Below are 25,169 nucleotides of genomic sequence, written 5' to 3'. Positions count from 1 at the left end.
TTTAATAGATTGATGCCTTGCGTTCTTGAATTTGAGTATTATTTTATATTTTTCACGAAGTCGGTTGATAGTTCAAAGAGTCGATGCCTTTGATCGCAGACGACGCTGACTTCAGAGCTACCTAGCGGCACCTACTGGAAAATGAATGTATAGAGTCGAGTCTCGAAGCGAGCACACAACTTCAAGGTTTTTGTGTGTGAACTCAAAGTTAGTCAGTGTGTGTGTGTGTGTTAAATGTTGAAATGAATCTAATATTAGAATGCAGATAAATATGGCGCTTTTGAAATAGTGCCTTATTTACCCGCAATTGTGTGTTGATTGGGACCAAACACTAAGGACCAAGACCTTGTTTTCTTCCTTGGAAGACCTGTCATGATGTGGGGAGTTGGGTGATGGGAGTTGGCACTTTGAAAATTGTGTGTGCGGGTGATTAATATCACAAGAAGAAATATCGCTGTCGTTCGGTCTTGTGGTTTTGGTGTGTTACCGTGCCTTGTACGTGTCAGGGTGAACTGTAGGCTCGGTCGTCACCGAGTGACTAAATTTTCGTATTTCACCCATTTTTATTCCACAATAGACGACACAAAAACCGTTTTCGTTCGAAATACAAGCCGTTGTTTACCTTCTTCTCTTGGAAATGCAATGTCGAAAAGAACAAGAATGAATGTTTAGTTGACATAGAAGCTAGACCTTTTCATGTTAGTGACTGGAAAGAAGAAAACAACAATAAGCAACAGTGACACCATGGAAGCTATCACAGATCAGGATAGAAGGTCTCGTCTCCTCAAACTGGAGGAGAGAGTCTTCAATCCAAGGGACATTCTTAATGCAGACTGCCTTCTTGTAAGTTTTACATAATGTCTTTCTTACCTATTTTTCTGTTGTGTGGTTTTTAAGTGGTGCTTGTGTTTTCTCACAGGATGCTGTGCAATCGATGGTGTATGACAGTGATCATCCAACCATAAAGCGCATGAAAAACATAGAGGCTTTCATCAACCGCTGTAAGCCTCCATTGTGATGAAGTGCCTTTGAAACATCAAACTAAATTACAATTACTTTTACAGATGCCAAAGTTGCAGATGAGATAAGCAGATTGAGAGTAAAAGTGGATGATTTTTTAGTCATCAAAGTCATAGGAAGGGGAGCGTTTGGTCAAGTCCAATTAGTAAGACATAAATCAACCAAGAAAGTTTATGCTATGAAACTTCTTAGCAAATTTGAAATGGTAATGAAACAGTTTAAGCAATTTTTAATTACCCTACTTCAAATTCCAACTGATCCCATTTTTAGATCAAAAGATCAGATTCAGCATTCTTCTGGGAAGAGCGGGACATTATGGCCCATGCCAATTCCGAGTGGATAGTAAGACTTCACTTTGCCTTCCAAGATACAAAATATCTTTATATGGTTATGGACTACATGCCAGGTAGGTTCATCTAGTCTTTTTTTTTTTATGGTCCGTAAAAACCACCTGCTGAGCTCGTATTCTCATCTGCTTTGATTACCAGGCGGTGATTTGGTGAATCTCATGTCGAATTACGATGTTCCCGAAAAGTGGGCAAAGTTTTACTGTGCCGAAGTGGTTCTAGCCTTGGAGGCTATTCATAACATGGGTTTCGTTCATCGAGACGTCAAACCAGACAACATGCTGCTGGATGCTTTAGGCCACTTGAAGCTAGCTGATTTTGGCACTTGCATGAAAATGGACGAGGTACTTCAAACAGTGTCTTACACTACAATACTTCAGATGTGCAAACTCTTGTAATCCTTAGGATGGGCTCGTCCGATCAGACACTGCCGTGGGTACACCAGACTACATTTCGCCTGAAGTCCTCAAGTCACAAGGAGGAGAAGGTGACATTGACCGCGAAAACACAAAAATGACTTTTAGTTAATATTTACTGTTCATCATAAATATAGGATTGTACGGGCGAGAATGCGACTGGTGGTCTGTTGGGGTATTCCTTTACGAAATGTTGGTAGGAGACACGCCTTTCTATGCCGAGAGTTTAGTGGGGACCTATGGCAAGATTATGGATCATAAAAATTCCCTTTCGTTCCCCGATGACGTTGAAATCAGTTCAGCCGCTAAAAGCTTGATCTGTTCTTTCCTAACTGACAGGTATTACTTAAGAATATACTGTTCTGAATTCATTTTTCTTTAAATATTTTGTTTATTGTGTGTGTGTGCAGGACGCAGCGCTTAGGGCGTAATGGCGTTGAAGAAATCCGCCATCATCAATTTTTCGTCCATGACCAGTGGACCTTTGATACTATACGAGACTGTACGATTTGCATAGCACCGTATAAAATATTTAATCTTTTAATGGAAACAATCGATTTTCCTCCTACAGGTGTCCCCCCGGTGGTACCGGATCTGAGTGGCGATGACGACACAAGCAATTTTGATGACGTTGAAAATGACGACGCCCCAGAAGAAAATTTCCCTGTTCCTAAGGCCTTTGCTGGCAATCACTTGCCTTTTGTTGGGTTTACGTATTCGAAAGATTATCAGTAAGTCTACCTTGTTTATCGAGTTAATTTGACAGCTTAAATGATAACGTTTTATTTTATTTTTTTCTTTAGACTACTCACGGGAGGTTTAACGCAAGCGAGCACCAACGGTGGAATAGATCGTGTTGATCGGGTACATTCAAGTCTAATAGGATTTCCCGGTATCCTTACTGATAGAAGTCTTATATAATCTGTTTACAGGGAGCAGTGGGTAGAGATACTGGGGCTCAGCGCAAAGTACTTGACTTGGAGGAGATTGTGAACAAAGAAAAACGTCAGATCGCCGAATTGGAGCACAAGTACACGTTGACGCTACATCAGCTAGATCTAGCCACAACTCGAGAGGAGCAGTTGCGTAACGAAAGTTGCGAACTGGAACGGAATCTTGCTTTGATCAAGCACGAGCTTAAAGAAGTAATTTTTTAATATAAAATTCCTCTTTGAACTTTTCTATATAGTCATCGATTGTATCTACAGGCACAACGGCGATCGGAAAATGATACAGAAAACCGAAAAAAGCTGGAACAGAATATCGCTGAGCTCAAACGGAAATTGGATGAAGAGCAGAGTCGCCGAACACGCGATCAAAGCAATTCACAGGCGGTTGCCGAACGTATCAGCTCACTTGAAAAACAGGTGATTTTTATTTATATACATTTTGAAGCGAACAATATTAACTGTTTGGTTATGTATTTACAGTTGATGGAAGCCAATGAAAAGCTTAAACAAGAGACCGATAGCCATAATAAAACCAAGAAACAAAATGCGGAATTCGCCATGGGAGCTGCTGGCCGAGAGCACACCTTACTGGAACTGCAAGATAAGGTGGCGGTGTTACAGCGTGCTCGAGATGCACTGGAAGCTGAGTCTGCTGCCCTTCAGGTAAACGATACAAAACTTTCCTGCAGATATCGAAAGAAGAGTTACAATATTTTGTCAAATATCTAGGCTCAATTAGACCAAGAGAGAGCTTCTAGACAGCAAGAAGCTGATCGTCAACAAGAGATGGAAACTAGACGCCAGGCTTTGATAACTGAGCTGGATCGAACCAAAGAGCGCCAGGCAAACAATCTTGCCGAGAACAAACGTCTGTCTGAGCGGATCGTTGAAATGGAGAAACGTTCTGCATCACTTGAACTCGAACTCAATGCTATGACTTCCAAATATGAACGAGAGAAACGTGCTCATCAGGAAACGGAGCAAAGCCGTTCAGGGAACCAAGAGGAAGCCAGTGCTGAAGTGGTTAAAACTCTGCAACTAAAGTTGCAAGAAGAGAAGGCATCGCGACAAAAAGCGGAAAACCAGTGGCAAGAACGTGAACGTCAGATTTCAATGCTTTCGGTAGACTATCGCCAAATCCAACAGCAGCTGAATAAACTAGAAGGAGATCATCGGCAGGTACAGTCAACATTTGTGAATGTTTTATCGATTTGAATTATGTAAGGTGACATTTTTCTTTTTTCTTTTTGGAATCTTTTAGGAAGTTGACAAAACTAAAGGTCTCATCCTACAACTTGAGCAAGAGTCTCAGAAAAGGTCACTTCTACAGAACGACCAGAGCGTTCTGTCCGCCGAAATGGCCGTCCTACGTAGTCGTGAGCGCCAGCTACAACGTGAGCTGGAGGCGGCTCGTGACGTGGCCAGGAGTTTGGAGGAAGAACTACATAAATTGCGAACCATCAAGTCCGTTGATGATTTGCAGATGCGGGAACTCCAAGATCAGTTGGAAGCCGAGCAATATTTCTCGACATTGTACAAGACGCAAGTGACGGAGCTGCGCGAGGAGGCGGACGAAAAGACCAAGCAAGTTGGTGAATTAGAAGACGAACGAGCAAGCATCACCCATCAACTCCAGCTATCACTTGCTCGGGCGGATTCTGAAGCCCTAGCGAGAGCAATTGCCGAGGAGACGGTGGCAGAAATGGAGAAGGAAAAGACCATGAAAGAATTGGAAATCAAAGGTATGCAGAATAGTAGGATTTCAATAGAATTAGTGACTAATGTACTGTATTGTACGTGCAGATTTAGTGGCTAGACATCGAGCTGAAATCATCAACAAAGAAGTAGCGCTCAACAGTCTGCGAGAAAGAGAGAATGAATTGAAAAAGACGTTCGACCTAGTCACGCAGGAGAACCAAGATCTTGGTGCGAAATTGAAAAGCGCACAGGAGGAGCTGGCACAGGCATCCACGGCTTCTGTGGATGAGGTAGAGCGGTTGCGGGTGAAGCTAAAGCAGGAGCAGCTGCTTAAGATGCAAGCTGTCAACAAACTGGCCGAAATCATGAACCGTAGGGACATGAATCCTATTGGCCGCAATCCTAAGAAGAATGCAGGTGGCGGGGCTGATTTGCGACGCAAGGAGAAAGAATGTCGTAAGCTTCAACAAGAGCTCGCCCAGGAAAGGGAGAAGTACAATCAAGTGGTGGCCAAATCGCAGAAAGAAACACAGGTATTTTATTTGGTTTTCGTGATTTAATTTGGATTCTTCTCGACTGAGATTTGTTTTCTTCGGTTTAGGACCTGCAATCGTTGCTTTATGAAGAGAACCAGCTTCGGATCAAGTTGCAGATGGAGGTTGACAGCAAAGATTCCGAAATCGAGCAACTGTCGCAGAAGTTGGCATCGGCATCAGCCGATACCGTCTCCAACATAAGCAGTGAATCGGAAGAAGGAGTTCAGGCAAGTTAAATTTATTATTGGAAAATGATTGTTCAAATTAAATTAACTTGCAATTGTTTTAGGATTCTTGGTTGGAAGGTTGGCTTTTTGTTCCTTCGAAGCAGAATATCCGACGCCACGGTTGGCGGAAGCAGTACGTTGTCGTCTCGTCCAAGAAAATCTTCTTTTACAATTCGGAGAGTGACAAACAAAACGCCGATCCTGTCCTTATCCTAGACCTGAACAAAGTTTTCCATGTTCGGTCTGTTACTCAGGGCGATGTCATTCGCGCTGATGCCAAAGAGATCCCTCGTATTTTGCAAATTCTCTACGCCGGTGAAGGTAAGGATCGGATTTTTCGATTGGATTTCTTTCACCTTAAATTGCAGTCAGCTAATGTTTATTGTTTCCCTTGTTCCAGGTGAATCTCGCAAGCCAGACGAGAGCACCCCGCCACCGGATTTAGTCGGTCGCGAAGAAAAACCTGGAACTGTTAACCACAAAGGTCACGAACTTGTGGCTATCAGTTTCCACATGCCAACCACTTGTGAAGTGTGTTCAAAACCTTTGTGGCACATGTTCCGACCCCCGCCGGCCCTCGAGTGCCGCCGATGTCGCATCAAAGGTATTAAAATAATGACCAGTCTGATGCCAACGGACAATAACGAATTGCTTCAACATCAATTTCACAGTTCACAAAGAACATCTGGATAAGCGCGAGGAGATCATTGCTCCCTGCAAAGTCCACTACGATCCTAATACGGCCAAAGAGATGCTGTTGCTAGCAGGGACTTTAGAGGAGCAGCAGCAGTGGATATCACGGCTGTCGAAAAAGATTCAGAAATTCGGCTACAAGGCCAATTCGGCCGCAATGGGCGGTGCTGAGGGAGCACGTGTCTCTCCCAGGTAAGAGAGAAACCGCAATTCAACGCGTGTGTGGTGTATTATTTTATTAATTTCTTCTTCCTCCTTTGCGGTTAACACAGGGAATCGACTCGATCGGCTTACCGTCCTTACGTACAGCAAAGATCGGCTACTTTGCCGCCAAACAGCATTCAGCCGGGAGTGCGCAACAGCAAATGAAGGCCTTTCAGAGGTTGCCAATCACTTTTTTCGTACATGGTACACCTTTTCTACTATACAGCAGGTGTTGAAGAATGATTTTTCATTGTTGTTTTTTGCCTAGTAATAAGTGTCTGTAGTTCTTTTTTTCATTCTTTCGTTTCTACCCAAGTGACACGTTCAAACGTTGATCCCGCAGATATACCGTCAAATATCCCTGTGGCGCCTTTATCTTTACTATGTAGCAAAACAACCTTTTCACGATCCACCTTCAATTTTTTTTTCCTTGTTGTCCATTTTTCCGTCTTCGTATTGTGCCAACTTATTGCATCCTCTCCTCTACACTGCCTTACCCCCTATTTTTTCCCCACTTCCCGTTGTAGTGTTTTACGAAATTTCCCCTCCCATTTCCTGTTGAACGATTATTTATTCTAGATTCCTTTTGTTTCCTTTTTTTTTTGTTCCACCAAAGGCCCGACATGCGACACACACAAGTGACCTTCAATGTTGTCTTCAACCCACCTCTTCACACTGTTTTTATTTTGAATCTTGAAACAGTTATATTTGTCTTGGGCATCCCCCCATCACTACCTAAATGGAATGCATGGTGCATATGTAATTACGCAGAAAATAACAGGACGTAGGAGGAGAGAGATAAAGGGACTGTGAAAGATTTAGATGGAAGGAAAACGTGACGTTACGCCGGGAGTTTTTGTTTCAGATGAGTTGTTGAGCCCTCCCTTTGATGCGACAGTTGCGTCATTTACATTCCTGATTCGCCTACGCATGTGTGTATGTGAGTGTGTGAAGGAGCTTGGCCATTTGTTGGTTTGAAAAGAAGTGGGAAAAAGAAAGTAGAGCACCGATTTAATAATATAGTCATTGGGAGGGGACACAACGAAGAAGTTAGGGATGGGCAGTAATACAAAATGGATGCTAAAAAAAGTTACAACGACAAGACGAAAAAAAAAATTGTGCCTTCTTTGTATTTGCGTATTGAATTGCCTTGAATTGTTTATTACTTTATTCTTCCTTTCCACTATTGATTTTTGTTGTGTCCGTCGAAAGGGAAATCGAGCTTTTTTTTTTGTTTCCGTGCTTATAATAATTCGGGCTGATTGGGCAATTCAATCACACACGTTTCAATCTAACCCCCCGCCACTTGTTTTTTAAATTACATTCGGTGGGGTTTATTCCTTGGAAAACAATTCAACAAAAACATTTGATGGGACAGCCCCTCATTGCCTTTATTACGACGCTGGTCGCGCTATGAAGCTGTTTTTTTAAACTAACCTTTTTTAAATCGTTCAACCTGAGTTGGTGGCAAACAAAAGAGACTAGAACGGAAACAATTGCTTTTTCCTCATCCCAAATCTTAAAACAAAACAACAAAAAAACCACACAAAAAAAGAAACGCCTCTTGATCCCTTTTCCCCCCAAAGCCATGATTTGTATCCTCATCTTCTATAGATAAAAATCTTGAAAAACAACAATTTTCACGTGCAACACACTTAAAGATGTGAGTGTACAGAATGAATTGAATTGCTCTCGTGTGTTTGTGTAATATAACTTTTGATTTCTAAATTTCAAATTGATTGCCTTGCTCACGTGTTTTTATTTTTCCCGGAAAGTTCTAATTTATATGTTAATTATTTATTAATTCTTATTTTTTGTACTAAAAAAAAGACGATGGTTTGAATGAAAGATTTTCCTCATTAACGAAAGAGAAATTTGAAAAAAAAACTAACGTAATGCTAACCACTAGCGCTAGATGGTGTGGCGGTTATCGAAAGAGGGCAGTTAAAACTTAAAAGGCCCGAGTGAGACAGCCACATGGTGTGAGTCGGCTAGGCTGCCGTATTTGACGACCGGCAAATTAATTATTCGCATGGATTTTGTCTTCATTTAGGGTAAGCTTGTTTTCCAGATCTTTCGTGACGTTGTGACGCATTTTGTGCAATTGATCCTGGTAGAGGAAAGTGCAGTGTAAGATATTTTAAGACGCAAATATGTGAGTGAGGGTTTCGAGTCCCAACGTGGTCTGCACATCGGCCATTACACCTTCTGAGGAAACCACGTGATTCACGTGACTCACGTATGAGACGAAGGGAAAATATCGTCTCGCCGAGAAATTGAATTGATGCCGTTCATGGCCGTTTGTTTGCCTTCAGATTTGTTTATCGCCGCGTTGAGTCACTGATATTGAAATTTACCAATTTTGGTGTCGAGAGATTCAGCAGCAGCAGCTGTACTTGACGTCGAGAAATGACATTCGACCAGCAGACAGTATTACTGGGAAATCACGAAAACGTCATGGTAGTAGTAGTTTATTCTTTAAATTAGTATTATTACCACCAACTCGGAAAAGATTTTCTTTTAAATGATTCCATTAGCCTGTTAGCAGTCCCTTATCCTTTTATTATTTCTTTCTTTATTACAACTTGGCGTGTGCCAGCCATTAGCTGTTGAAGCTCGGTAGGGGGGGGGTGGAGAACCGAATGTTACGAGTGCCATCGACATCGTAGTGCACTTAATCGATGAGCTCTTACATCTCTACCGAGCCATGCAATGCGGGTATTTGACATTTTCTGGTTCATTTAAAGCCCCTTTAAAAAAAACGGCAACCTTCGATTTCAAAATAATTGATTAGATTTGAAATTCCGCCACTGTGAAGTGATTGCATGCGAGAGAGAAAAAAGTTTTTCACAAAATGGCAAACAAGTCTTTAGAAAAGCGCAGTTGATGAACTCTTCTGGAGCAGGAAATGAGATTGTGGCACCATGGGAATATGAAGGAAGAAACTGGGAGATGGAAGGAGTAGCCTCTTTAACGTGACGTGTGCCTGCGTGAACCATCCACGTACGGCGCGGATGGGTCTGCGCAGTCGATTGCTGGAGATGTTGTACTGCTGGGCAGACGGAGGCGACAGTTGGCCAGCTTTAGCCGACGAGAGGAGAGGGGTGTTACATCCGCCAGCAACAGCTCTCTCTTTTTTTATAATCTCGTTTTTTTCATTTTCCCGGAGAACAATCGTCTAAAAGTTGGGGTCACCTTCTTGCGGCCTACATCCGAATGTTGATCTAGTTTTGTGTCGGCCATCGCTCCCTATTCCAAACGATGGCCTTAACGTGAAAGCTCCCAAAGAGAGGCAACAGGTTGCTTTTTGGAACGATTGTTTTTCTTTTTCGACGGCAACACGTGCGGTTCTTTTTCGCGAATTTTTTTTGCGACGTTTAAACCATGCCGCGTGAGCTGGATCGTGTAAGTGGCGGAGTGGCTCGGCAAAATAAGCGGCCGCCACTGATCAAGACCGCCGGATGCTGTTTAATGCTCGATCCTCACTACAGCAGCAGCAACATGTATTTGGGGGATGAGGGCACTTATGTCTGTAAAGCATTCAGTCCTCGATCTTACGTCATTCAAAAGGTGTGTGCAATTGTTAAAATTAAAACAAATATTTCAACTGTGTTTGCCACACCCTTTTGTGTCTTATTGTTTGTCTGTTAATTGCTCTCGGGATTTTTCTATCTGCGATGTGGGCTAGAAGATCCCGTTGCGGGGGTGTTGTGTGAAAGAAGAGAGAAAAGGCCGATCAATACACGTCGTTGCCGGAGTGGAAGCTTTTGGGTGGGCGGATACGTTCGATCGAGAGAGGGTGTGCAACAGGAATTCCCCATTTTTGTTTTATTCTCCATTTCTTTTTTTTTTTCTTTTTTCGTTTATATTTTTTCTGGCGCCTTCCAAGACTCCGGATGGATGAATGGATGGAAAAGGGGGGGGGCAGTAGCGGCCGAGCAATAGGCTAGCTTAAGGGAGATAGGCATTGAAGCTCTCTGACGTCAGCAGAGACCCACGTCATTCCTGCGATACCATTGATCGGTCACATCCCTTCATTTTCTATTTTTTTTTGTAAATCCTTTTGATGTTTTCAATGACATTTTCTCTGTATTGTTTAAACTGTTGTTGGGTTAGATCTTGACAACGGTATGTGTGCATGCATCTATTATTTGTATGATTGCCCATGGGGTATTATTTAATGATTGATGGACCAATCTCCGAACGAGAGTGGGTAGACTCGAATCGATCACCAAACTCGGGAACAAGTTGTGTGTACGTGTCCAGCTGCATAGTGGATGATGATTTTTTAATGTTTTCATCATATTCTGAAATTGTTTCGGTTTAGGTTGGACCATCTTCGACATCACCTCCGCCACCTTTGACCGCAGCGGTAGCTTCTCTCAATCCAGAAGCGGTCGTTTTTGAAAGCCACAGTTTGACTAGACAAATAATTGACACGACGGACAGTATTGTCATTGACCACCAGACAGCAGTGACCCGTTCCTCGGCAAAAGGTTATTTCCCGTTACCCAGTTTTTTTTCTTTTTTCTTTCTAGTTGTTGTCGGTTTTCATGGGGGGGAAAAGAAAAATAAGAAGAATACGCAATGAGACTAAAAAAGGAATCGTTCGACTGGAACAGTGGCGGTGAGATCCCTCTAGCGTGAAGGTTTTCACCTGGTTGCTCTTGACTTGAATTTATTTTCCTGCCCTTTGAATCGTCTTCGAAAACAACGCAAACTCCAGAATAAAACAACGAACAAAAATTTCCATTTTTCATAATTCAAATATTTACAGAGCTCTGTTATTTATCGAGCTTTTAAACACAAAAAAACCCAAGTTAACATCTAGTCTCGGATCGATTTTCCAAAGTCACGCGGTTCACATGGCTAAGTATCGATAGTTTGTAGTTATCGATGAAGACGAGTACTATCGAGCGATTTTCAACGGCCATTTTCTTTCCAACCATTTTCCCTTCCCCCGGCCTCTCGTGTAGCCTCCCCGTGTAGCCTGGCTTTTTCGAGAAGCTAACGAAAAAGAGGCGAAGGAGGAGAGCCCAAATTTTAGCCGGTACTTTTTTTTTGAAACTCGGTCTCCGAAGATTCAAAGGTATTATTAGACAATTTGTTACGGGTTAAGAAGTTTCCATAATTTTTATTATATCACTCGACTATTCGGGCTAGTTTAAGAAAAAAAATTGGTTATAAATGTGCCTGACCACGATCTAACACACTGCAAAAACGAGACAAAACGAACAAAAATACTCGTTGTGAATATTGGTTAACTTGACTAACTATTGCTTTTTGAGAGTCTGTACACTATTTTGTGTTTTGACAGAAATTTTGGTTTAAAGTTAGTTGTAACATCAAATTGTGTTACCTAATTTTGCAACGAGGGCTCCGGCCATTCGTTCCACTTAATTTCAGCAACGTTGGTTACTTATTTATGGTTAATTTTGTATGATTTGAGAATTTTTTGTTGTTTTATATTATTTTTCATGAAATTCTGACAAGTTTGTTTGGTTTATTCACAGAAAATACATTGGTGAATGGGGAAGCAGTCATGCCTGCACCAGTGGCTCTCTCCGTGGAACCTTTGCCTGCTATAGACTCATCATCAGACATGCTGAGGTAACTTTGTTCCTTAAACATTTCTTTGTTGTTGTCTAGTTGATTACCTTCAAGGTTCTTTATGTTACCTGTTATGCTGTCAAATTGGCTGTGCAGGCGTCAAAGAGAACCGATATCACATTCCAGCCATTGATTAATATGACATTTGGCATAGCGGGACTTTCATAGGTCCTTATTGGCTTGGTGTTTTTAAACAGTAGCACAGTGTTTTTGCTTCTTCAATCTTTCTTTTGTGTTTGTTTGACTTGAGTTTCTAATTTTTCTGTTTCATTCACAGCCCCAGCCCAGTGACTGTGTCTCTCGTTCAAGACACCACCAAGACAATGATGAATGGTGATCAGCTGCAGTCCAAAGAGGGGGAGAGTGGTTCGGTCCTGAATGAATCAGTAGTGGCTATGAGTGAGAATGTGAACAATACTTCTGCGACATCTCCTGGTGGAGAGGTTCCAGTTGACAGGCTTAAGCATGCTTTGGCTGCCCAACTGGAGTATTATTTTTCTAGGGAAAACTTGGCTAATGATGCTTATCTGGTATCTCAAATGGATGGCGACCAATATGTTCCCATCTGGACTGTGGCTAATTTCAATCAGATCAAGAAATTGACAACCGATATTAAGCTCATCACTGAGGTGTTAAAGGAATCACCAAATGTCCAGGCAAGTTATCAATATTTAAGATTGTGGGTCTGTCTTATCACCCGTTGGCTAATCTTCTCTGTATGATAATAGGTTGATGATGAAGAGATGCGCGTGCGACCTAGCCACAAGCGTTGTATCGTGATTCTACGAGAAATCGATGGTTCCACGCCGGTCGACGAAGTCCGTGCGATATTCGCCGACGAGTCTCTGCCAAAGATACTCTCTTGCGAGTTTGCTCACAATAATGTTTGGTACATCACGTTTGAGTCGGACGACGACGCCCAGCGAGCATACCACTACGTTCGAGATAACGTCAAAGAATACAAGGTACGACTTGATTAGCTAATGGTTTAACTGAGTCACACAGGGCTTCATTGGTTTTTTGTTGCTGATGCCAAACACTCATTCGATTAGACTCTTAAGATCAATAAAATTCCATCTTTGACGTTTCCCTTTGTTCTTGTATTTGCAGGGGCATCCAATCAATGCACGCATCAAGGCCAAACCCGCGATGAATCGGTTCTTTAGCTTGCCCGGTGCAGTAAACAATGGAATGCCTGGCGTGCCTCCTGGCATGGGAATCGTCCCGCCGTCAGCCGTTCCTCTCCCCGTCCCCGTGATCCTGGCCACTGCTACGGGAGCTCCTTTACCGGTGGCTGTCGCACCAGTGCCTACCAACGCTGTCCCTTTGGTGGCCGCAACCGGTGCGGCTCCGTCGCTCAAGAACGGATATCCAAATGTCACCGCCGTGGCAAGTGGGACTCCGCCACCGCACGAAGGTGCGGTCGCTGTTGTCAATCCTTCAACAAACCAACAGCAACAGCAGCAGCAGCCCCACATGCAGCCACATCATCAGCCGCAGCCAAGATTTCTTTATGCAGCACCCCCCGCTCCTGGATCGCCGTATGGGGCACAACCTCAGCTTCAGTTGTACGCTTTCCACCATCCCAGTTCGTTTTACACGCCAACTGTCCTACAGGTAAAAGTCACATCATTTTTCTTGTCATCTTTCGGTTTTTATTCATCATTTTATATCATTTTGTTGCATTGTAGGCGTGGCCTTCTCCTAATGCCGGTGGTTCGTCGCTGTTTGATTTGGCACCGGTATTCGCCATGAATGGCCTGTCTCCCCAGGCGACGTTTAAACCATCGCCCAACCCGCGCTACCCGGGTAGTATGGGCGGTCGAGGTCGAGGGGCTCACCGTCGAAACCCATCGACTCATTCGAATGCGAACAACCACAGCGAAACGGGAGCTTCGGCACATTCGCCCGCATTTAGCCATCAGCAGCAAGCAGGCAGCGGCTCGGTTGCTCCGGCTGGCGGTCCTGCAACGGCTGCCAGCAACAACAGCAACAGTGCGAATGGCGTTTCACTGAGTAATGGGCCATCTGCTGCGCCCCTTCCGTCCAAGAACAGCAGCTCTCCTCAGGCAGGGACGACGAGTGTGTCAACGTCCTCGACGTCGACGACTACCAACACTGGCGGAAGCAGTGGACGTGATAGCAAGGAAGCGAGCACTAGTCATCTTCCGCTTCAGAAGCAGGCGACTGATGGCGCTCCTGCAGCTGTCGGAGCAGGGTACGGCCCTGCTTCCGGCGAAGAAAGGCGACATCATCACGAAGCCAACAACGAAAGAAACTTTGGTCAGTCAAACTTTGCCGCTGGTTATTAAACAAAGGAGAAATGTTTTCATTCATTTCGATTGATAAATTTTGTAGGAGGAGACCGCAGTGAGAGGCAACCGTATGGGTTTGGTGGAAGAGGTCGCGGTCGGCCCAGAGGTATGAATGTACACCAACAACATTTGATCTAAAAAATACTTAATTTTTCGTGTGAATTGCAGGTGATAGAGGGAGTAGAGGTGGATACTCTTCCTATTATCGAGGCGCATCGAACGGTTCATACCGTGGCGGTGGGGGAGGTGGAAATGGCGGGGATCGTGAACGACACGATCGCGATTCACGTCACGGGAGCTTTGGTTCCTCTGTCGGTAGCGGTGGAGGAAGTTACCAATCCCGTGTAAACGGACCTCATCAGCATCATCATCACCATCATGGCAATGGTAACAGCAGTACGACAAGCCCGGCTCCCGATTTTGATCTTCAGGCAGTCTCTTCGTTTCCACCTTTACCCGGACTGGAAGCTGGAGTTGCCACTGGAGCCGCTCTTGCTGCCTCAAACAACTCTGCCGGTAAGTTATTTGGTTTCGTTTTTGCTTTCTTTCTCAGAAATCATCTTTTGACATTTGATACTGATATCTGTGGGTGTCTCGTAGGTGGCAGTGTAGTGAACTCCGACGCACCACCTAAAGTGGAGGAGAACAGTACACCGGAATGCGTAACTCTTGTAGGAGGAGGAGGTGGTGGAGGACACGGCGGCGGAGCAAGTGGAGCTTGGGGCGAAAGTAAATTGTCGGATGTAGTGAAGGGAGTGGCCAAGCCGAAAAGTGGCTCAAATAACGGGCATGGTCCAAAACACCTATTAAATGGCCCCGCTTTGATTCCGAGCGGTGGGAATAGCAGCAGTGCAGCTGCAGCAGCCAGTAATTCTGCAGCTTCCGTGGTGACGCAATCGGGGGCACCAATGGCGGGCACTACCAAGGCAACTTCAGTCGAGAGCCAGCCAACTCCATTGCCTAACGGTGATCTCGCACAGTCCACTCTTGCCCTCACGCCACCTACGTCACCGGGGAAAAAGGAAAAGCCATTTTCGGGCTCAACTGTCCAACAAGCCAATACTTCGAAGCCGGCCAAAGCGCAAACTCAACAACAGCTCACACACCATCAGCAACAACTAAAACAACATCCAACAACTGGAGTGCCTTCCGGTACATCTGAAATGACACCAGTTAAAGCAGCTGTCGCCCCCGTTCCTCCACCCGGTGTTTCTTACGCCAAGATGGCTGAACAGAACAAGGATCGATTGGAACAAATGGCTCGCGAAGTCAAGGAGCGTGAGCTGGAGCAGGAACGTGAAAGGAGGAGGGTTGCCCAAACGAGTAAATTGATTAATTCATTTTGCCCTCTTTTTTTGTTGTTTGGTTTTGTTATTGATTACTTTTATCTGATTGCTTTCTTGCTTTGGTTTCCTTAGAATTGGCAGCTAATCAGGGTAAAACGGGCTCGCGGCCGGGTTTGCCAGGTCAAACACCCGGCGCTACAGCCCCGTCAACAAACTCTTCTAGCCAGGGACCAGCAACTGTCCAGCAGCAGCAACACCAGCACCAACATCAATATCGCAACGACAGGCGTAAAGATAAGCAGGCTCACCACGTCAATAATATGGGCAGCGACATTGAGGTTGGTGGTTCACGTGACCGCTCCAAGTCTCCTTGAAAAGGTTAATTAATATGCGACGGCGAAGAAAAGAGTGTGAAGGGAATAATTGGGTCGGACTTTTGTTACAATTTCGAAAATGCATCTGCCTACACACATCAACTTGTATTTTTGCCACCAACCGCCCTCCATCTCTACCGTTCTCTCTCTCTCTCTGTGTGTGTATGTCTGGTGTGTCGTGGGCGAAAAGAAAGAGATGGAAGAAAGGAGGAGGCAAACAAAACAGTTTGGTTGAACCCCAATGTGTGTCGGTGCTTGTTTCACCATCGTAGAAAATGAGAACACTCTCGGACAGTGGACGAATTTATCCGGTAGATCCATTTAGGACTTCAAAAATTTCTTTTCTTCATTTTGATCGTCATTCTTTGCATTAGGAATCATGATTTATCACACTGATTTATCATTATTTAGGAAAAAAACGAACCGTTTCAATCGCTCGATTAATCCCTTCTCCGCCACCACCAACACCACCGTCAACAACAACCATATCTTCACGCGTGTAGGGAGAGCTCTTTTCTTCTCATGGGGAATAGGGAATTGAATCGTTCAATTGGTTGCTCATCTCGCCAACGGGGGTCGAACTTGTTGCAAGATTCTTCTTCCCCCCCCCCCCCCTTTCACATACACATTTACGCCACACGGTTATATCATGTTTTCTGACCTTTGTGTAATTTTTGTTTCAAATTTCTCCTTTTGCTGCCCCATTCTTTGACTTGGACCTTGTTGGGAAAATTTTTTTGTTTCTGAAAAAAAAACTAGCGCATCGTGTGGTGTAGTTTTGGGTAAAGTTGTGAATGTTTATAAAAAAAAAGTCAACGCCAAAAATTGGCAAGAAGAATGGGGGAAAACGTAACAAACAGAAAAGAAAAAATTATCTGTATTTGGAAATAGAAAAGACGTGTAGTGCAATGGATTTTGCCAGCGTTTTGGGGAGGGAGGGAAAGTCCCGGGATAGGCGAAGAAGAAAGTAATTGGGTTTTTTTTTTTTCCTTTTTTTAGTCTTTTGTTGATGCTTCAAAAAAATGTAGGCTAGGGACGAGAAATGTTGACAGAAATGAGACGAATTAATTGAAGGAAGAAAAAATACTAGACACACGTTTATAGTCGATTTTGATTCTCTTACGAAAACAAAAACTTTTTTTTTAGTCTTTTGTCGTAGGTGTTGGATAAATAACGTTCTCTTCATTTCTGGCCCCTTCGCTGGCTAATTCATTTTGTCCTCATCAAATGATAATTCTGTCTTTCGATTTTTTGTTTATTGGTATATGCGCCGCCGCCACCTACTCTCCTCTCGATTCCCCCGCCTTTATTTTTCAGTGAAGGAACTTGGAAAAAAAAAGGTTTCGGTAGTGACTAGAATCTAGGGAATGAAGAAGGGGGTGCTAATGTTGTTTTTCTCCTCTTCATTGTCTGGTTTACACAGCGCTACGCCATCAGTTCATCATTTTTTTCTTTGATTCCCCACCTCACCCTCAACACATCTCCTTATCCCTCCAACTATGGCTTTTCGTGTTTCATTTTCCGAATTTATTGGAGGTGAAATTATTTTTTTTCCAACGACACCACCCGAAACAGTTCGTTTCCCCCGATTCTAAAAAAAAAAAAAGTTAATAAAAAAACAATTTTTTCTTGTCCCGTGTATCGTTCAATGAATTGAACACACGCAAAAAAATTGTCCACCGCTTCATTTTTTGCTCCTAGAAAACCTCCACCAGCCTATCAAAAAAAAATTTAAATAGTGTGTTCCAGTCAACGAGTACGAGGAATTAATTTTTTTTTTTAACGGGGTTGTGTCCATTAGCTGTCCACTTTTTTTATTATTATTATTAATTAATTAATTAATTTTGTGTATCGTCTGGCCGAATGTTTACATCCTTTGATTTTCTTTTGCTCTGGCTCGTCATCATCATCCCTCAATTTTGATGTGTGCGTGTGTGATTTATCTCTCGCAAAATGGATTGTGCCTTACTGCCTTTTCTGGTTTTTTTCTCTTTATTATTATTTTTTCCCTCCCACTTTTCCCATCCGTCTGTTTCTGTTTTTCCTCCCTTCTATAATTAATTACCACATCAGTCTTTTTGCCCGTGTCGTGTTGTGTTTCGCTCTCGGTCGTTCTTATATCACTTTAATCCCCTCCCCCTCTTTCCTGTATTATTATTCGGACATTCGTCTCTTGTTGTTTTGCGAATTGATGCTAATTAAGTGTTCTTACGTCAAAAGAATTTTGGGTGGGGTTCTATTCTAAATCTTAAAAGAAATGTGTTAGGGGAGGGATAAAAATTGAAAGAATCGACGCGCTGGAACTTATACTCCCACGCAACAATTTCTTTTTTTTTTTCTTTTTTTTGGCTTTCGTCATTTTTTTTTTTCACGAGGAAACACACACATTCACGCAGTCTCCTATTACTATTTACTTGTCTCTACCCCCTCCTGTTTTTTTTCTTTCTTCTCTTATGGATCAATAGGTTTGTGGAAAAGGAGGTGGAATCGAGAAAACGATTTGAACAATTTGTTTTCTCGAGTTTCAACTCGGGAAAAGACGTTAGAGAAAAAAGCAGAAACAGCCAATCATTCAACTTTTTCTTGAGATTTCCAATTTGTTTTTCTTTTTTCGATTAAAAATCCCAAAAATAAAAATTTGAAGAAAGAAAAAGTAAAAAAAAAAAACATCAATTGCAGGGGAAAGATTCTAATGATACGATTCTATATGCTTTTTTCGTCTTTTTTACTATTACTACCCTATTACTATCATTGATAAGATTCATCTTGATTACAAAGCAAAGAAGCCTGTGTTTGTTGTAAAAGTGTGTGTAAATATTGTAGCCTGATGAAAGAGCTGTCCAACGGAGATTTGTTAGTGTACGACTCTTTGTTTTTTATTATTATTATTTTTCCTCACTCTCATTTCTCTGCAAAAAAAACAACATCAAAGAAAAGCCAACTAAAAAAAAATGATGGATATAGGTTCGTGTCGTTACATACAAATGGAACAAAAAAAAATCACCAACAAATTTGGTTTCACTTGTTTTTATTTTTTAATCTTGTGATTTGTACTATTGTGAGTTGGCGGGATATTTATTTTTTTTTTTTTTTGTGGGGATTCATTCATGAATTTAAAACTTTTTATAGCTGGGGTGTATCTTTATTTGGATTGGACCCTTGTAAGGTAATCTTCCAAATAAGGAAACTCCAACCGTGCTTTGCATATATTTAAAAAAGCCGAAATTTTTGAATGGACATTGATTTCGTGTCAATGAACTTCAACCGTCGCTGAAATATTGTGTCCGGCTGAGAGAGAAAAACAAACAATTGTAATCGAATTTTAATAGACGCTTAAAAGATTTAGCTGAATCCAATGGCAGGTGTTCGTTGGCGAAATGATCAACCAAATGCTATTCACTAGGTAATAAACTGATGTGTTAAAAACGGGTGTTGATTTGATTACCTCTGAATCTCGTAAAAACTAGGTGTTTTGTGGTGGTTAATTTCTAACGGCCGGTTTATTTATTCTCGGAATCGGAGACCCGATTCGTGTCCATTTTGCACATTGAATATTTTATTAGAAACTGTAGTAGTGTAGTGGTTGTAAAATAGCCTCTTAAAAAAGTGTTGCAACAACACAACCTGTGTTACTTTCAACCGGATAATTATTGGGATGTGTAACTTTTAATTTATCCGAGTCGTTCATCCGAAAAAAGAAAGAAATCTTTTTGAGACTGTTGATGCGTATCGGACTTGCTCCGATGACTCATCTTCGTAAGAGATTCCTTCCGGCTCCATCACAGGTGAGGGGAGCCAGAAACTGAATACATTAAACGAAGAAAAGAAGGGCTGATGTATTTGTTTTAAAACCAACCCATCGCATACACTGAAACCGTTTCAACCGATTACGGGAATCAAGTTGTTGAGATTTGGGTGTCAAATTAAGTTAAAAAATCCTTCAAATCCATTTTGTCAATATTAATTTTTTTTTCCTCCTTTCAGAAACTGCAACAATAGCAACCCAGAGGCGATAGCTTTCATTTCGATGCCTTTTTTTATTTTTACCTTTAAAATGTTTTTGTTAAATCCCCCTCAAAAGCTGAATTCTCCCTAGAAACATTTGTGGAGAGGGGGGAGTTGGTGAGGGGATAAAAAGGAGACGCTCGACCCATCTCTTTGACCAATAGGCAAGCTTGGTTCAGAGGGTTGGAAGGTTTGGCTATTGTCTGGGATGTTCACCTATACAAGTCGACTGGAGAGGGGAGACTCAAAAAACAAGTTTTTACCTACAACAGTCTCAATCAGTTCCATTAGACCAACAGGTCGTCGTCCAAGTCAAGTTGAGATTTTTTCCCCCCCACTAACGCTCGCCAAGTTTTTAAAATTTTTTAAAAATGATTAAAGTGATTATTAAGCGGATTTAGTGCGGCTGGTGTTAAGTTTGGTCGACTGAACACGGTGTCATGACAAAGTTGGAATTGAAACTCTGAAATCTTCTTGTCGACATGGCTCAAGCGATGGATAGTAATATTCATCCGAAGATGGACATTCAAATGGGCACAGCTCTGGTGGGACCCATGGAATCTCGCAATGTTCCGTCCACCATCCACGTCCGCAACCTGTGCCAAAACGGAAACAACCTGTAAGTCTCAACCTACCTGTCCTCATATTTTTACACCTGTAGTGCAAAGTTTTATTTTTAGATGATTGCGATAGAGTATTTATTGGAAATGCACACAAAATTACAGTGAATTTCACTTATTTTCTGAAGGTGAGAGGGAGGGAGGTCAATGAAGAAAATAGACAAATCAGGTCGAGTATTGTGTGGGGGGTGGAATAGCCCAAGGGGTTGGAAATGTACAGGTCCAGGGAAAACTATTTCTTGCAATGTCAGCCATGTTTGTCTAGATGTGTTGTTCACTTTGTGCTACCTGGGCTCCCTAAACAGTGGGTGGGCTAGGAGTCGGGGGGTAGAATTTCTATTTTGATGGTAATAAATTGGGTCCTTTTGACATTTACTCATCCAACACCTGGGCTCCGAGAGTCGTAAAAACAAACCAAAACTTATTATGTCAATTTTTTTACCACGAATCATGATCAAGGATGGACCAGCAATATTATCCGCACAAATCGGAATCTCCAATGCCTTTGCTTCCGGGCCCTATCCAGACCCGAATCTGCTCCTCGCCGGCGGGTCTGTCAACTGGCCGTCAACATTTATCATCCGCCGGAACCGAAGAAACTTTAACCGAATCAGAATCGTCTGGCTGGTTGGGCGGATTATTCGGCCGCATTCGTTCAGCGTTCCGGAATTGGGACAACCATGGCAATAAAGGTATTTATTACATTTCTGCCGATTATTAATGAATTAATTAATTAGTTTAAAAAAAAAATATTCGAATAATTTAGGTGACGAGTGGGATATTCCATTCGAAGCGCTCAGTGATCTCGAGCATTTAGCATCCGGCACTCAAGGTGTCGTCTACAAAGCCCGGATGCGTAGTGAAATTGTCGCCGTCAAAAAAGTCAACGATAAGAACGAGATTGAAATTCCGGCCCTTCGTCAACTCAATCATCCAAACATTGTCCGCTTCAAGTAACACAATTTTAAAATTCCAATGTCAATCAGCTTAACAATTATTTCTATATAAAATAATAGGGGAGCGTGTAATGAAGCGCCTAATTATTGTTTGGTGATGGAATATTGTCCGAACGGAACGCTGTACGATTTTCTCCGGAGTGAAAACAAGTTGTCGCCCCAATTGACCTTCGACTGGGCCGTCGAGATCGCTGCTGGAATGCACTATCTTCACCAGAACAACATCATGCATCGTGACCTGAAAAGTCCAAAGTAAAATAGTAGACGGATGGGAAAAGAGTCAAGGATTCCGGAAATCACCCACATGTTTCTTATCTCTTCATCCGTATTGTTTTGTTTTCTCAGTATCTTGTTGGATGCCAACAACGTGGTGAAAATCACCGATTTTGGCACATGCCGGACATTCACCAATCAAAGCATCTTGATGACGGTCATTGGCACGTACGCCTGGATGGCGCCCGAAGTCATTTGCAAAGGAAAAAGTGGAAAAAAAGCCGACGTTTGGTAAACAAAAATCACAAATTTCATTATTATTTTCAAGTAGTTTTCTGAATGTAATTGGATCGACAGGTCTTATGGTGTTGTCCTGTGGGAGCTCCTGACTAGGGAGACGCCCTATCGCGACAAAAATTACGGCGCCATCCTCTACGGCGTGGGCAGCAATCAGCTGCAGCTGCATCTTCCGCCAACCCTTCCGGCGGCCTTGCTCGACTTGATGGAAAAGTGCAGGGATAAGACTGCTCGCAAACGGCCCTCGTTTTTGGAGATTCTACGCCACCTGTCCGACTGTTCGGCCGAACTGGTGGACCAGGAGCCGGTAAACTACGCCAATCTCCAACTGGAGTGGAAGAAGGAGATTTGCTCCTTCGCCACCTACCGCAGCAATCACCACTCGACCGTTTCGAGCGGCCAGGAACGGGAGACGATGGATGCCGTGTTCATCAACGAAGATAACAATCGAAACAACAACAACAACGATTACGTCGACGGTGGAAACTCTTTGGCGAATCGGCAGGCTCAAATCAAACACGTCGAGGACCTCCTAAAAGAGAAGCTGATTGAGCTGGTGCAAAGTAAAGTCTACAACGAGGTCGTCTACTACATGGACGTTCTCAAAGAAATGAAACCTAAAAACAAAGAAATGTAAATATAATGAATTATTGATCAACATGATTTATTTAAATACTCAAAGATATTTTACCCATTTGCAGGAGGGCCAAACAGCGCAAACGAAGTTACAAGCGAAGTGTCGTCAGGAGTCGATCGGTGAAATCAATCAAGGAGCGATTGGAATCAGGACCAGTTCCTGGACGCCAAGAGGTCAAGGAAATGTGCCAACGGGAAGAAGAGGAGGAGACGTCGAATGAGTCCAGATCCAGATCAATGGGGCCCACCCAATCCAGCTGGGAGACGTGCTCCGACGAGGAAGAGGAAATGAAAAGTTCGCCCGTCTCCCTGTCTCGCAAAAGGTTCGTTTTCATTCAGTAGGACCTTGTGTGATCTAAAAATATTTCCCTTTTTATAGACATTTATCATCCTCATTTATTATCTTCTGTTCTTTTTCAATCTCGTTTCGTGCGTATATATAGCTTTGGGCGGAATCCAATCCGGACGCGCAAACCTTTCAGGGATCGTCCCACTTCGCTCTACTCGCGAAATTCGCTCGACGAAAATCGCCTTTCACTTGTTTCGGTCAACGAAGATGACGGAGACATGCCGGAAGTTTGATTTTGTTTTTTTTTATTTTTTAAATAATCCTATTATGCAAAACGTGACGCTGACATTTCTATTTGGAGGGGGAGGGGGGAGATGTACAGTTACTAACGCGTGATGCGCGCTGGTGGCTAATATTCACGTGGAACCAGTTTCTATAATATCTTCGTTGATATATTCTAACTGTTTATTTTTCCAGAAAAATTTTTGATTCCGGTTTTTTTTTTAGTGTACTAAAAGAATATGTTTCTTCGTGAAGTGTTGCTCAAGGCGTTGGTTAATTTTATTTTTTTAAATTATTTTACTAACTTTATTTTTTCAAAATTTTTTGGTTCGGCGTGAATTTCAATGAGTTGCATCATCATTTTTAAAATTCATTTCCTTTTTTTATTATTATTTCGTATTATTATTATGCCCTTCCTAAATCGTAATTCGAGCCAACTTCATCTGCATTGCCATGTCTTCGCCAACCATATTTGCCATATCTCAAATGCGCCATAACTTAAACTTTCAAAAGAAATACAACGACGTTATCTTTTATACTATACAACGTCCTCATCGAACGAACCCACTGTTACAAAACTTAAAATACTTGTGCGCAGTTTTAATTTTTTTGTTATCAATCCTGCCAACCTGAGATATCAAACGCAAGTAGGTGGGAAGCAGTATTACAAGCTCACCCGAAATCTAGATTGTCTGCGAGAAAACTTAATTACGCAATCCATCTTTTCTTTTTTTTTCTTCGAAACAACATCAGGAGATCTAGATAAGGAAACGGGCAAGGTGCCAACAAGCCGCACACCAACCACCGCGATACACACCGTAGTATATATTGAATGAAACCTTGGGAGTCTGGGGCGTGAAATGAAAAGAAAGAAAAGATATAGAATAAATCCAGACACCCAAAAATATTTAGGACAACAACAGCAACAACAAAACTGCTTATGTTTTTACTATGTTGTTGCTGGTGTGCGGCGTAACGAATCCATCATATTCAGCCAGTCTCCCCTACACATGAAAGTCAATGGAACAGGTATTATACTGTATGTGCAGTTGTTGTTATCCCGAGTATTGATCAAATAAATATCTGATCGAGACACATGAATAATGCATGGCCAATGTCGGACAAGGCGTTTGCTTTTCGCAAAAAGGATATATATTTCGAATGTGTTTAGCCACCAAATTTGGCGCTTAAAAAAACTTTCTAATTAATAAAAAAATAAATAAATTTAAATAAATTGAGATTTTATTTCTGGACGTTCTAGATCAATATCTTTATGTTTGACCTCTATTGAATTTAATACGTCGATTTAAGTTTGACGCGGTCACAGATGTTGGCTCTCGCAAAATGGCCGTGTAGATATATATACATTAGGAAACCGCCATCCGGATGCGAAACTTTGTTGTTATATATTTTCTTAGATGCAAGTGTTCACGCTGCTTTTCCTTGAAAATGGCACACATATATAACACACACACACAGGCAGAGAAGGTCACCTGTATTAACTTGCGTGTACACGCGTGAAGGGAGAATTTTTATTTATTTGGAAAACCGCAGAAACCAGGTGAATCGTGAAGGAAAATTTTAACGCTATACATTGCTGGCTATGGCTAGCTACCTGGTACAGTATATATGGATATTATCATGGTCATTCCAGGAATCGGAAGCCTCATTAAAAACGATAGTTTTCTCGACTTCTTTGGAACTCGTTGGCTGCTTCTTTTACAACAAAATAATCGATATTGCGATAATAATAACTGCTAATTGAGTTTTTCGGACGTAAAGTGTATATAGAAATAGAAGGTTTGTGTGTGTGTGTGTGAAAAACCGCATTGTAGTAGAATTTGTTTTAATTGAGTTTCTACCGGGAAGATTTTCTCTTAGAGCGTCTCTTTGCGTGGGTTGTATAATATACCTGGATGACTCATGCAACTTCCTATAGACTGGTATATACGCTCCAGGCGAAATAGAGAGCGAAGGGGGGGAAGGTGGACACATACCTTATGGAGAAGGGTCCCCTTCAAACAGGTACACAAAAATTTCTCATTTTATCCACCCTTCTTCACTTAACCTTGATAGTTGTATGTATATACCTTCCTCATTTTTCTTATTGTTATCAATGTTTCAACGAGCGCGTCTCGTATATCTATTTCGAAAATAACATTTTCCAACCTGTCAAGCGATTTCTTCCACTCCGG

The 25,169-nt window shown here is 42.3% G+C and overlaps 4 protein-coding genes and 1 pseudogene across 9 annotated transcripts in view; 3 read left to right on the top strand and 2 right to left on the bottom strand.

Annotated features, from left to right (window-relative positions):
• The window catches only part of LOC124336387 (calcium uniporter protein, mitochondrial-like), an 878,707-nt gene that overhangs the window by 45,578 nt on the left and 807,960 nt on the right, over positions 1-25,169 (bottom strand). The window lies entirely within an intron of this gene.
• LOC124336054 overlaps positions 1-25,169 on the bottom strand; it is a 570,649-nt pseudogene that overhangs the window by 415,525 nt on the left and 129,955 nt on the right.
• LOC124336025 (rho-associated protein kinase 2-like) lies at positions 128-7,837 on the top strand. 2 transcript variants are annotated; one of them, XR_006916994.1, is made up of 22 exons: positions 128-843; positions 920-1,001; positions 1,065-1,225; positions 1,291-1,426; positions 1,509-1,711; positions 1,773-1,854; positions 1,921-2,122; positions 2,194-2,285; positions 2,355-2,514; positions 2,587-2,647; positions 2,716-2,928; positions 2,992-3,150; positions 3,214-3,396; positions 3,463-3,912; positions 3,995-4,475; positions 4,537-4,964; positions 5,033-5,194; positions 5,257-5,515; positions 5,595-5,798; positions 5,866-6,079; positions 6,160-6,320; positions 6,708-7,837. XR_006916994.1 is itself a non-coding variant. In XM_046789595.1 (21 exons), exons 1-21 carry the CDS (start codon positions 697-699, stop codon positions 6,254-6,256), a joined length of 4,176 nt encoding a protein of 1,391 aa, XP_046645551.1. In that variant the 5' UTR covers positions 128-696; the 3' UTR covers positions 6,257-7,837. The 2 variants fall into 2 exon arrangements, 1 of the variants encoding a protein (XP_046645551.1); XM_046789595.1 differs by having other exon boundaries at positions 6,160-7,837.
• Positions 8,039-18,541, top strand: LOC124336039 (AT-rich interactive domain-containing protein 1A-like). 5 transcript variants are annotated; one of them, XM_046789621.1, is made up of 11 exons: positions 8,039-8,145; positions 10,419-10,587; positions 11,605-11,701; positions 11,979-12,357; positions 12,430-12,666; positions 12,812-13,318; positions 13,393-13,984; positions 14,060-14,122; positions 14,185-14,532; positions 14,617-15,339; positions 15,435-18,541. In XM_046789621.1, the coding sequence occupies exons 3-11, from the start codon at positions 11,634-11,636 to the stop codon at positions 15,674-15,676; spliced, it is 3,159 nt and encodes a 1,052-aa protein (XP_046645577.1). In that variant the 5' UTR covers positions 8,039-8,145; positions 10,419-10,587; positions 11,605-11,633; the 3' UTR covers positions 15,677-18,541. The 5 variants fall into 5 exon arrangements, with proteins under 5 accessions (XP_046645577.1, XP_046645578.1, XP_046645575.1 ...); XM_046789619.1 differs by lacking the exon at positions 8,039-8,145 and adding an exon at positions 8,465-8,551; XM_046789617.1 differs by lacking the exon at positions 8,039-8,145 and adding an exon at positions 9,461-9,661.
• Positions 19,974-23,510, top strand: LOC124336140 (mitogen-activated protein kinase kinase kinase 13-like). Its single transcript, XM_046789823.1, has 8 exons — positions 19,974-20,300; positions 20,761-20,993; positions 21,068-21,254; positions 21,318-21,509; positions 21,603-21,761; positions 21,828-22,400; positions 22,469-22,726; positions 22,847-23,510. Exons 1-8 carry the CDS (start codon positions 20,164-20,166, stop codon positions 22,983-22,985), a joined length of 1,878 nt encoding a protein of 625 aa, XP_046645779.1. The 5' UTR covers positions 19,974-20,163; the 3' UTR covers positions 22,986-23,510.

Source organism: Daphnia pulicaria, chromosome 4 (genome assembly GCF_021234035.1).
Source record: "Daphnia pulicaria isolate SC F1-1A chromosome 4, SC_F0-13Bv2, whole genome shotgun sequence".
Taxonomy (NCBI): Eukaryota; Metazoa; Arthropoda; class Branchiopoda; order Diplostraca; family Daphniidae; genus Daphnia; species Daphnia pulicaria.
The sequence above is the reverse complement of the archived record's forward strand: the minus strand, read 5'-3'. Positions and strand labels throughout refer to the sequence as shown.

Coding starts and splice junctions, on each gene's coding strand:
- LOC124336140 (XM_046789823.1), top strand. CDS start 20,164: ATGGCTCAAGCGATGGATAGTAATATTCATCCGAAGATGGACATTCAA. Junction 20,301..20,760: donor TGCCAAAACGGAAACAACCT/GTAAGTCTCAAC, acceptor ATCATGATCAAG/GATGGACCAGCAATATTATC. Junction 22,401..22,468: donor AAACCTAAAAACAAAGAAAT/GTAAATATAATG, acceptor ACCCATTTGCAG/GAGGGCCAAACAGCGCAAAC.
- LOC124336039 (XM_046789617.1), top strand. CDS start 9,476: ATGCCGCGTGAGCTGGATCGTGTAAGTGGCGGAGTGGCTCGGCAAAAT. Junction 9,662..10,418: donor GATCTTACGTCATTCAAAAG/GTGTGTGCAATT, acceptor GTTTCGGTTTAG/GTTGGACCATCTTCGACATC. Junction 10,588..11,604: donor GACCCGTTCCTCGGCAAAAG/GTTATTTCCCGT, acceptor GTTTATTCACAG/AAAATACATTGGTGAATGGG.
- LOC124336025 (XM_046789595.1), top strand. CDS start 697: ATGTTAGTGACTGGAAAGAAGAAAACAACAATAAGCAACAGTGACACC. Junction 1,427..1,508: donor GGTTATGGACTACATGCCAG/GTAGGTTCATCT, acceptor TTTGATTACCAG/GCGGTGATTTGGTGAATCTC. Junction 5,799..5,865: donor CCGCCGATGTCGCATCAAAG/GTATTAAAATAA, acceptor TCAATTTCACAG/TTCACAAAGAACATCTGGAT.